The sequence below is a fragment of the Triturus cristatus genome, chromosome 6 (assembly GCF_964204655.1).
Source record: "Triturus cristatus chromosome 6, aTriCri1.1, whole genome shotgun sequence".
Taxonomy (NCBI): Eukaryota; Metazoa; Chordata; class Amphibia; order Caudata; family Salamandridae; genus Triturus; species Triturus cristatus.
The window spans coordinates 1739177661-1739190185 of record NC_140589.1 but is presented as its reverse complement, the minus strand read 5'-3'; the positions used below and the strand labels follow the sequence as shown (position 1 = coordinate 1739190185).

Genomic DNA, 12525 nt, shown 5'->3' with positions numbered 1-12525 from the left:
CACATGCATGCTCTTGCATCCGCCACCCAGTCAGCCCCAGTGACCACACTAGATAGGACTAACACCAGACCTGCTCATCTCTAGATGGGATACAATTTGACGCAAGTAAGGTGCACCTCAAAGAAAGTGTTTCTGCGCGTGAGGGGTCCTGCCAACATGTACGACACACAGATGTCTAAAAGTTGTGCATCATATATATTGATTATATTCTAAGTGTATATTAAAGATTTCCCGATGGGCAGCAGCAATCTCTGAATGTTTATTCAGCTTTCAAAGGAATTTACGAATTTCAAAATCGTTTGGTGAAATCTTGCTTCAAAACAGATTTCTTCCTGAAGATATAACCATTACTTGATTCAGACAGACAGATACCCGAGGCATCGAGTGGAGCGTGGCACAGAGTGGAGCGTGGCATAGAGTGGAGTAGTGTGTTATACAATTGAGTGGAGTACAGTGGTATATAGGGAGTTCAGTAGTGTTGTAGAGTGGAGTAGTGTTGTGGAGTGGCACAGTGGAGTAGAGTTTACTGGAGTAGAGCATCGTGTCAGAGTGGAGTGTCGTGGAGTGAGTGGCTTAGAGAGAAGTGGCATAAGTACAGTGGCGCAGCGTAGATTGGCATACAGCGCAGTGGCGTACAGTGCATTGGTTTAGAGTAAAGTGGTGTAGACAATTGGGGCAGAGTGCAGTGACAGAGTAGAGTGGCATAGAGTGCAGTGGCATAGAGTAGAGTGTTGAAGAGTAAATTGCAGCGGGGTATGAGCTTGATGCCGTGGAGAAGTGTGACGTAGAGCGCAGTGGTGTAGGTTGCAGTAGCGTGGAGTCGATTGTTTCAGGGTAGAGGGAAGTGCCATACAGTGGAATGATGCAGGGTGGAGTGGAGTTGGGCAGTGTAGACTGGGGATGTGTAGAGGAGAGTGCAGTGCCATAGAGTGCAGTGGTGCAGAATAGAGTGGAGTGGCGCAGAGTGCATTGGGGTAGAGTGGAATTGAGAGGTGCAGAGTAGAGTGCAGTGGCGAGAGTTGAGCCGGTTGAGTCGTGTCTTGCAGAGTGGAGTGTTGTAGAGCGTAGTGGTGCAGAGTGTAGTGGTGCAGAGTGTAGTGGTGCAGACCGCAACGGTGTATAGTAGCGTAGAGTAATGCAGGGTAGAGTGGAGTTGTGCAAAACAGAGTGCAGAGGTGTGGAGTAGCATAGAGTGCAGTGGTGTAGAGTGCAGTGGCATGGAGTGCAGGGGTATAGAATAGAGTGGAATGATGTAGACTGTAGTGGCATAGTGTAGACTGTAGTGGCATAGAGTGCATTGACGTAGAGCTGAGTAGCGCACAGTAGAGTGCATGGCATAGAGTGCAGTGTAGAGCGGTGCACGGTAGAGTGGAGTTGTGCAAAGTAAAGTGCAGAGGAGGTGTAGAGTAGCATAGAGTGCAGTGGTGTAGAGTAGATTGGTGTAGAGTGCAGTGGTGCTGAATAGATTAGAGTGATGTAGACTGTAGTGGCATAGAGTGCATTGACGTAGAGCTGAGTAGTGCACAGTGGCGAAGAGTGCAGTGAATCATAGTAAAGTGGGGAAGAGTGCACTGGCATAGAGTAGAGAGGTGTAGGGAGCAGTGGTGCACAGTAGATTAGAGTGGCGTAGAGTGGATAGGCGTAGAGTGTAGTGAAGTAGAGAACTTGGTCAGAAGAGTGCATTGGCATAGTGGGCAGTAGAGTGGTTCAGAGTAGAGTGCAGTGGCATACAGTGTTGTGGAACAGAGTAGAGTGGCGTAGATTGAAGCGGTGCAGGGTAGAGTGCAGAGGCGTGGTGCAGAGTAGAGTGTAGTGGCATAGAGTGCATGGGCGTAGAGTAATGAGCAGTGGCATAGAGTGCAGAGACAGAGTGTGCTGTGTTGCAGACCCGACTGTTGTAGAGTGCAGTGGTGAATAGTAGCGTGGCATAGACAGCAGTGGCGTAGAGTACAATGGTGTAGAGTTCTGTTGACTTTCAGTGCAGTTGCGTAGAGTATTGTGGCATTGAGTGCAGTTGTGCAGAGTAGAGTGCAGTGGCATAAAGTAGATTGTTTCAGAGTGGAGTGTTGCATTGTAGCGTACAGTGGCATAGATTGCAGTGGTGCAGAGTAGATTAGAGTGGATTGGCATAGAGTACACTGGGGTAGAGTGGAGTGGTACAGTGCATGGACGTAGAGTCCAGTGTTGCAGAGTGGAATGGCATAGAGTTGAATGGTGTAGAGTGCAGTGACCACGAGTGGAGTGGTGCACAGTAGGGTAGTGTGCATTGGCATAGAGTAGAGAAGAGTGGAGCAGTGCAGAGGCGCAGTGTGGGGTGGTGTGGCATAGAGTGATGCACAGTAGAGTGCAGTGGAAAGGAGTGGTGCAGAGTAGAGTGGAGTAGGGTAAAGTGCAGTATACATTGTGGGGTAGCATACTGCCATTACAGACAACACACTTTCAATTGAAAAGTGCATTACATTTGCACAGACATGCAGTTTTACTGATGAAAGCATACAGCGTACAAACGATAATGTGTGGAAATGTCAACACAGTGTATGGATTTGTTTTGATTGTATTAAAGTATTTGTTTCCACCACAGTTCAGAATTACCCCAAAATATGCTTCATTTGTGCTGTCCTAATTCTGATATATTCTGAAATATCTGCACAGTTAATTTAAATGTTGTGTGCTAGAAAGAAAACGTCGTACAGCCTTCCGTCCAGCACTCACCCAGTAGCCAGCATGATTGTCACATATATCCTCTCACTTTGAAGTCAGAGAAAGAAAAGTAAACACCAAACTCCCTGGAAGACAGAGCAAGACATTTGACCTCTGTCTTTGAGTGCACAGCAAATGTGACAAGATAAAAACAAGATTTAAAGACCTGTTGACAGAAATCTAGTACTGGTGGAAGAATACAGTAAATAAGGTTTAGGCAAGGGATGGGACAAACTCAAGCTGGACAGCCTAAAACAAAAAAAGCCAGCAAATCGAAAGCAAGCAAAATGTGAGTAACAAACCACAAAGCCAATGGTAAGCAATGGGCGGAATGCATTCTTGGAGAGTCTTTCCAAATGTCCCCAAGATGATGTTAGCAAACCAGACCGCTGTGCTGTCTGGAAGGCTTGGACCTAAAAAGGGGGGGGGGGGGGGGGGGAGGAAGGTAGGCAAACCCTGCCAGGAAGAAGGAATGTCTGTCATTTTGGATAAGAAAAGACGTTGGATGAATGGAACTGACTTCCCCAAATCAAAACTCTCCAAGTTTTTTAATGCTAGGAAGTACAGGTCCTTTTACAGGGGGGGACTTCTTGTGCCTTGAAGACTTGAAAACTTAAATAAGATATAGATCTATTTTTTAAGAGAAATGCTAAACTGGGCCCACACTCCTGTTAGTAGCAACTAAATCACAAAGAAGTCCTTAAAATTTTAGAACATGAAATTAAGAAGAGCTTTTTCTTATGCGGCAGAGTTTTTGCTGGACGGTACACCCCACTATCTTCCCTCTAATAAATCACTTGACATTACATAATCAACTGTATGGTATACAAGTTGCGAGTAAGGTATTACATTTAAAATAGGATAAAGACAATTTAAGGAAACAAGAGAAGCGTGTTCGGTTTGTTGCCCCACCCTGTGCTCTGGAAAGGTCTGATGAGGCGTTGTAGTGGAGGGGTGTGTGTCAAAACCAGATTCAGCAGAGAAAAAAAAAAAAAAAAAGAAGTTTAAAGTAGATGCTTCTTTCAGAGGGGCTGCCTGCTCTTACCCCTGTACCTTCTGTGCACAGAAGTAGCAGAAGATATTGAGGCAAATGCTAGTCCGGTGGTATGACAAAACATGCGCATACAACAACCAGCCTGAAGACATCCAACAAGTTCACATCCAGCATCAGTCATCAAGTTATCTGTGTGCAGCTTTTTAGGTCTCGCCTACGCAGCACACATGCGCTGCATAGGAGACCTTTAGCCGTCGTTCTGCATTTTTCGAAGCACATCCTCGTGCTTGTGGTGGCATACACCTTGTGGGAGCGCGCAGGGGCGTGTCACAAGCACGAGTATGTGCTTCAAAAAAAGAGCTCTCCCCAGCACGCGCACACTGGCTCACCTCCTGCTCCCCCTCTCACAATTAACTTTCGCGGCCACAGGGCCGCGCTTGTATTTCAGTGCTTGTTCACATTAGGTAACGAGGGCTGAAACTGCGTTTAGAATTGCTGATATTTGGAAGCTTGCTTTCCCTGTGTTTGATTTTAAATCGACAAGAATCGCACCCTTCCACTATTGCGCTTAATGTCTTTTTTTTTTTTTTAAAGTTCTGTAAATGTGAAGGGATTTAAAAATAGAAGCTACAAAGTAAGTTACTATCCTGAAATTGAGTTGTGGGAGCAATGCAAATGCATCAAACATAAAATAGTATGGCCTCAATTGAGTTAAGAAACCTTCTCATTAAAGTTATAAATTGTTATTTTTACATAGGTCTTTGTTAATTTAATAAGATATTTCATAATTTCACAGCCCGGTTGAAGGAGTGAGCAGAAATACGTAGGCTTTCCATGTGAGGTGTTGTGATGACACGTTAAACTACAATAAACATTCATAAGCACTTGCACTTTGTGCTACCATGACTTTTAATGAGCAGCGGGGGGGGGGGGTGTGCAGCTGGATTGACGAATTGGATGGTTATTGTGGAAATATTTCATAATTTGTGTATACATTTGATTAATGCTCGTTTCTGTATTTTTTGTCCATTGTTTTGCAGTTCAAATCATCAAAAATCCTTAGCCGGGGTCCCCACCTTCCAATAATGACTTAGTGGGGGTTCCTAGTTTCCAATAATGATTTAGTGGGGGCCACTGGTTCCAGTAATGATTAAGTGGGGGTCCACAGATGACAAAAGGTTAAGAACCTCTGGTGTAGACTGTACAGGAGATTCACATACCAGTAGCCGAACCGCGACAGCAAACTAAGTGCTTTATGGAGCCATTCACCAACAGCAGTGTCTACCACCACCCATGTGTGGATTCAATATAGATGATTCATTCTATAGATTGTGCTGAATGTGCTGAATGAGAGATATTCATCCATTTATCTATCTAAACCTCAACCACCCAAAAAATCTAACCCTAGTGCATGGACCATTGTGCTCCATCTATTCATCCACCCACCAGAGTCCACCCATCCACCAACCAACTCCTTCCATTTACCTACCCACCCACCAGCCAACTACATCTATCAACCTACCCATTGGCTGACTCCATCCATCCACCCACTGGCTGACCTCATGCATCCACTATCCAACATTTATCCATCCACCACTGATCAACTCCTTCTAACCCAACTAACTTAATACATTTATCCAAACACCCACAAGTGCCATATATCCATCCATTAATCCACACACTTAATAATCCACTGGCCGGCAAGCTCCATTCATCCATTCAACCCATTCACTAACCACATCCAGACATCTACCCACCTACTGACTCATCCATCCAACACACAAATTCATCCATCCAACACCTTACTCAATCCAACCATCCACTGACTCCACCCAACCATAAAACTCATTCCTGCCACCCACTGACTCATGCATCCACTAACTCCGTCCACCCACAGACTCATGCATCCGTCCACCCACCGACTCATGCATCCGTCCACCCACCGACTCATGCATCCGTCCACCCACCGACTCATGCATCCGCCCACCCACCGACTCATGCATCCACCCACCCACCGACTCATGCATCCACCCACCCACCGACTCATGCATCCACCCACCCACCGACTCATGCATCCACCGACTCATGCATCCACCGACTCATGCATCCACCGACTCATGCATCCACCGACTCATGCATCCACCGACTCATGCATCCACCGACTCATGCATCCACCGACTCATGCATCCACCGACTCATGCATCCACCGACTCATGCATCCACCGACTCATGCATCCACCGACTCATGCATCCACCGACTCATGCATCCACCGACTCATGCATCCACCGACTCATGCATCCACCGACTCATGCATCCACCGACTCATGCATCCACCGACTCATGCATCCACCGACTCATGCATCCACCGACTCATGCATCCACCGACTCATGCATCCACCGACTCATGCATCCACCGACTCATGCATCCACCGACTCATGCATCCACCGACTCATGCATCCACCGACTCATGCATCCACCGACTCATGCATCCACCGACTCATGCATCCACCGACTCACCCACGCATCCACCCACCCACCCACGCATCCACCCACCCACCCACGCATCCACCCACCCACCCACGCATCCACCCACCCGCCCACGCATCCACCCACCCGCCCACGCACCCACCCACCCACCCACGCACCCACCCACCCACGCACCCACCCACCCACTCACGCACCCACCCACGCACCCACCCACCCACCCACGCACCCACCCACCCACGCACCCACCCACCCACTCACGCACCCACCCACTCACCCACTCACCCATCCACTCATGCACGCACCCACCCACTCATGCACCCACCCACCCATTCATGCACCCACCCACCCACTCATGCACCCACCCACCCACTCACCCACTCATGCACCCACCCACCCACTCATGCACCCACCCACCCACTCATGCACCCACCCACCCATGCACCCACCCACCCATGCACCCACCCACTCATGCACCCACCCACTCATGCACCCACCCACTCATGCACCCACCCACTCATGCACCCACCCACTCATGCACCCACCCACTCATGCACCCACCCACTCATGCACCCACCCACCCACCGACTCATGCATCCACTGACTCCATCCATCCACCCACCGACTCATGCATCCACTGACTCCATCCATCCACACACCCACCGACTCATGCATCCACTGACTCCATCCATCCACCCACACACCCACCGACTCATGCATCCACTGACTCCATCCACCCACCGACTCATGCGTCCACTGACTCCATCCACCCACAGACTCATGCGTCCACTGACTCCCATCCATCCGCCAACTCATGCCTTCACTGACTCCATCCATCCACCCGCCAACTCATGCCTCCACTGACTCCATCCACCCACCCATGCATCCACTGACTCCATCCACCAACTCATGCATACACTGACTCCATCCACCCACAGACTCATGCGTCCACTGACTCCATCCACCCACCCACCAACTCATGCAGCCACTGACTCCATCCACCCACCCACCATCTCATGCATCCACTGACTCCATCCACCCACCCACCAACTCCCGCATCCACTGACTCCATCCACCCACCCACCAACTCATGCATCCACTGACTCCATCCACCCACCCATGCCTCCACTGACTCCATCCACCCACCCACCAACTCATGCCTCTACTGACTCCATCCACCCACCCACCAACTCATGCATCCACTGACTCCATCCACCCACAGACTCATGCGTCCACTGACTCCATCCACCCACCCACCAACTCATGCATCCACTGACTCCATCCACCCACCAACTCATGCATCCACTGACTCCATCCACCCACCAACTCATGCATCCACTGACTCCATCCACCCACCAACTCATGCATCCACTGACTCCATCCACCCACCAACTCATGCATCCACTGACTCCATCCACCCACCAACTCATGCATCCACTGACTCCATCCACCCACCAACTCATGCATCCACTGACTCCATCCACCAACTCATGCATCCACTGACTCAATCCACCAACTCATGCATCCACTGACTCAATCCACCAACTCATGCTTCCACTGACTCCACCCACCAATTCATGCTTCCACTGACTCCACCCACCAATTCATGCTTCCACTGACTCCACCCACCAATTCATGCTTCCACTGACTCCACCCACCAATTCATGCTTCCACTGACTCCACCCACCAATTCATGCATCCACTGACTCCATTCACCCAACTTCATCTGCCCACCCACCGACTCATGCCTCCACTGACTCCATCCACCGACTCATGCCTCCGTCCACCCACCGACTCATGCCTCCGTCCACCCACCGACTCATGCCTCCGTCCACCCACCGACTCATGCCTCCGTCCACCCACTCATGCCTCCACTGACTCCATCCACCCACTCATGCCTCCACTGACTCCATCCACCCACCCGACTCATGCCTCCACTGACTCCATCCACCCACCCACCAACCAACTCATGCCTCCACTGACTCCATCCACCCATACACCACTCAACTCTATCCACCCACCCATGCCTCCACTGACTCCATCCACCCACCCACCAACTCATGCCTCCACTGACTCCATCCACCCACCCACCAACTCATGCCTCCACTGACTCCATCCACCCACCCACCCACCCATGCCTCCATCCACCCACCCATGCCTCCACTGACTCCATCCACCCACCCACCAACTCATGCCTCCACTGACTCCATCCACCCACCCACCCACCCATGCCTCCATCCACCCACCCATGCCTCCACTGACTCCATCCATCCACCCACGCCTCCACCCATGCCTCCACTGACTCCATCCACCCACCCACCAACTCATGCCTCCACTGACTCCATCCACCCACCCACCAACTCATGCCTCCACTGACTCCATCCACCCACCCACCAACTCATGCCTCCACTGACTCCATCCACCCACCCACCAACTCATGCCTCCACTGACTCCATCCACCCACCCACCAACTCATGCCTCCACTGACTCCATCCACCCACCCACCAACTCATGCCTCCACTGACTCCATCCACCCACCCACCAACTCATGCCTCCACTGACTCCATCCACCCACCCACCCCTCCACTGACCCCATCCACCCACCCACCCATGCCTCCACTGACTCCACCCCACCCCTCCACTGACCCCATCCACCCACCCACCCATGCCTCCACTGACTCCACCCACCCATGCCTCCACTGACTCCACCCACCCATGCCTCCACCCACGCCTCCACTGACTCCACCCACCCACGCCTCCACTGACTCCACCCACCCATGCCTCCACTGACTCCACCCACGCCTCCACTGACTCCACCCACGCCTCCACTGACTCCACCCACCCATGCCTCCACTGACTCCACCCACCCATGCCTCCACTGACTCCACCCACCCATGCCTCCACCCACCCATGCCTCCACTGACTCCACCCACCCACTCATGCCTCCACTGACTCCATCCACCCACCAACTCATGCCTCCACTGACTCCATCCACCCATACACCACTCAACTCTATCCACCCCCCCATGCACCCACTGACTTCATCCATTAACTCATTTATCCACTTACTCCATCCACCACTTAACTCCGTCCACCCACCCACAGAGTCACACATGACACATCCACTGAATCCATCCACCCATCAATCTAGTCATTTAATCCATTATCTTGCAATATAATTCCACTTTCGGGCAGAGGTTAAGTGAAGCTACCAGAGGATGCACCTCTTTTACTTTGAATTCTTTTAAAAAAATCCTTTGTTACAGCCTAAAATTCTGATACACTTTCAGATGCACGTTTAATTACTGCTGCTGCAGGCAGATGTGCGTTGCAAGCTCGTTTTTCAAATTTAAGATTCCGCTCAACAGCATCTTCACCGACTCTCAATCCTTAGACCCCTTTTGATCACACCCTAACTCGTTGTCACTGCGTCTCTCTCTTCTGCACGCTCCCCTGCACTCGGCCACTCACTTCTCAAAGCGCAGCCCCTCCCTTCCCCACAGGCAGGGCTGTACTGGCCTGTAGGGCAGTGCCAGGAGGGCTGGTCTGACCAGGGGCATAACGGTGGCCACCACAGGCCCCAAGGTGCGGGGGACCCCCAGGTTTCTTGTTTTGGAGGGGCCCCCTCATCCTCTAATGGCCATTGCATGCCTTACAGAACGCGTGCAATGGCATGGAATAAATACGCTCGGGAAAGCCACACTGCTGTATCGAGTAGACCCCTGCAGTGTTGGTGGGGGCAACTGTTCAGGATGTCCCCATTGAAACCATTCTGCGGGGGTGGGGGCTCATTTTGCGTTACGCCACGTGGCCGACAGGTCAGTGCGTGGGTCTGTTTCGCGGCCAGATGGGCTGGTTGCACGGTTAATTTCTCTATTATCACAAGCATTGCCTGCAGCAAACCTAGACGCATGCAGTGTCCTGTATCTTGCACAATATCTACACAGCGTGTCTTTACACGTTGGAAGGAGGCCCGGCTTGCCTATGTGGGACTCTTTGGTCAGCCGGTTCGCTTATGAGGGCCACTTTGATTTTGGTGCCCGGGTATACTTTTGCCGTAGTCTCACACTGTGCACTTCACAACCCCTCTCCTTTTCACTACACCCCGCCCCCCGGCACTCACTACTATACTCTCCCCAGTCCTCATCTAAAAGTTTGAGCCCCTCACTTTGGAACACTCGCTGAGTCTCTGCTCCTCGCTTTCCAAGCCCCCACCCCGCCAACTATCTCGTAGGTGTGTCCCACATTGTTGTCTCCAGCTGCCTACAGGTAGCCGCTGCCCCTCCCTCCCTCTCCGCGTCCCTGAGGGGCCGTCGGAGCCCGACTTACCGTGGGCCGCTTCCACTGCACGCCCTGCACCTTGAAGGAGCTCGGTCCTAGCTCCTTGAAGCCCAGCGAGGAGGCAATGGCCGGAAAGGAGATGTCCTTGAAGAGCTGCCCCGACTGCAGGCACTCGGCGCGCAGCGCCTCGAAGTCCTGCCGCAAGTACTTGATCGCCTGCTCGTTGGTGCCCAGGCCGCTGGCCAGAGCCCGCTCCTTGGCCAGCGCGGCCGCTACCCCGGTCATGGTGTGGACTTAGAGCGGACAGGGGGCGTCGTGAAGGGGCTGCGAGGGAGGGCAGTGCGGACAGCAGGCTGAGGGATGCAAGAGAGGCTGGGACGGCAGGAGGAAGCAGGAACCCCGGCCCGCCAGCAGCATCAATAACAGACGGGTGTGGCTCCGCTTAAAGGCACAGGGCAGCCCTCGAACACGATCCACCCCTGCCCATCCCACCCAGCCTCCGCAGTGCAAGCTCTTTACCAGCACCACTCCACTCCACCCCCGGCTCTGTCCTGCCCTAGCTGGGTGCTGCCCTGAACTTGATACACATCACTGGTCAGGCCAAAGGCGTGAAAACTAGAGGCACCCCTAGTCAGGATTTTAAGTGAGCTGAAAAACGAGGAGGGGGGGGGGGGCGTCTCTCTCAAAGGGGCGTGATTGATGTAATTAAGGGCGTTGCTTAAAACACGCAAGTTAAAAAATCCGTGCTTAGTATAGAGTGCCGCCCGCCTGGTAATTTGCTGCTTGCGTCATTTTTTTTTGCTGATTTATATAGCTCGAGCTCGACCCGACGGTATTGGAGCGCTTTACATGAGCACCAGTTACGTTCCACATTCATTTTTAGGTCTCGCCTTGCTATCGCGTAAGCGATCGCAAAGCAAGACTATTGTAAGGGGCTCCCAAAAGTGCTCCGAAAAGCGGATTGCATGGCGAGCACGCGCACAATCACGTGCATCGTGCCGCCATGCAATCCGTTTGGCATCGCACTTCAAAGGGTCCGCTCCCCTGCCTGGAATGCGCTCCCCCGCCCCCGCCAAGCGTGCGCGCCACGCTCCGCCGGGCTTGTCTTGTTTCTCATGTTACTGAACGTCCTCCCACCCCCCTTCTTCCTCTGTCGCACATCTATTTTCATTCTCTTTTCGCGCTGTGTTTTTTAATGCCTTTTGTTTTTACTAAAATTGCATACACTATACGCTTACTTATAGGGGCATTCAGCCACTCCTCTTCATTCATTGGCCCACTGTTATGTCATTTACATTTTTTACTTTTTGCAGTTGTGTATAGCACAAACTCGACTGAAGGTATCAGAGCCTTTACATGAGCACCAGTTGCATACCAGACAGACACATTTAGTTTTAGGCACGGGGAGATAAGTGATTTTTTTTGTTGCACATTTCTATAGCGCGAACTCGACCGAAGGTATCAGAGCGCTTTGCATGAGCACCGGTTGCGTTACACAAGGACACATCCAGGCACGGGGAGATTAAGTGATTTGCCCAGAATCACAGGATGTTTGAGCCTGTCTCTGATCTGCTCTTTAGCGCCATCTGTAGCGCTAGCATCCTTCTTTTGGGCTCGAGGCGCCGAAGTTGCAATCTTAAAATTATAATCTGTTAATATGTCTTCTAGGTGGTGGCAGAAGGAAAGAAAGATACAGGCCTCTCTTTTATTCAAAGAAAGAATCCTTAACTTTTACCTAACAAGGCTGTGTTTTTGCCAGTATTTTAACCGGGAACTACAATTACCATAATGCACCGTGCTTCGCAGAGCATGGACTGACTGAAGACCACTCGCCAGACTCGAACATGAAGCCTGGCTCTGGCTCGGCTCGAAGTGCTGTTGTAACCGCGAGATCATACCGAGCCGACCCTTGATGCGGCTTTTTGCCTGCCTCTACCCGCGATTTGGTGTTAAGGCCAGAGCTGTCAGGTTCGAATCTCGGCGTCGGCTCAACATCATGTGATTCTGGGCAAGTCACTTCATCTCCCCGCTATAAACAATGCCTGGATAGTTGTGTAATACAAC

The 12525-nt window shown here is 51.6% G+C and overlaps 1 protein-coding gene across 1 annotated transcript in view; it reads right to left on the bottom strand.

Annotated features, from left to right (window-relative positions):
• LOC146821903 (calpain-2 catalytic subunit-like) overlaps nt 1–10888 on the bottom strand; it is a 221126-nt gene extending 210238 nt beyond the window's left edge. The window contains exon 1 of the mRNA XM_085612993.1: nt 10510–10888. Within this exon, the coding sequence (XP_085469119.1) occupies nt 10510–10746 (237 nt within the window). The 5' untranslated portion in view covers nt 10747–10888. The remainder of the gene's footprint in view (nt 1–10509) is intronic.
• Nucleotides 10889–12525: the final 1637 nt, after the last annotated feature.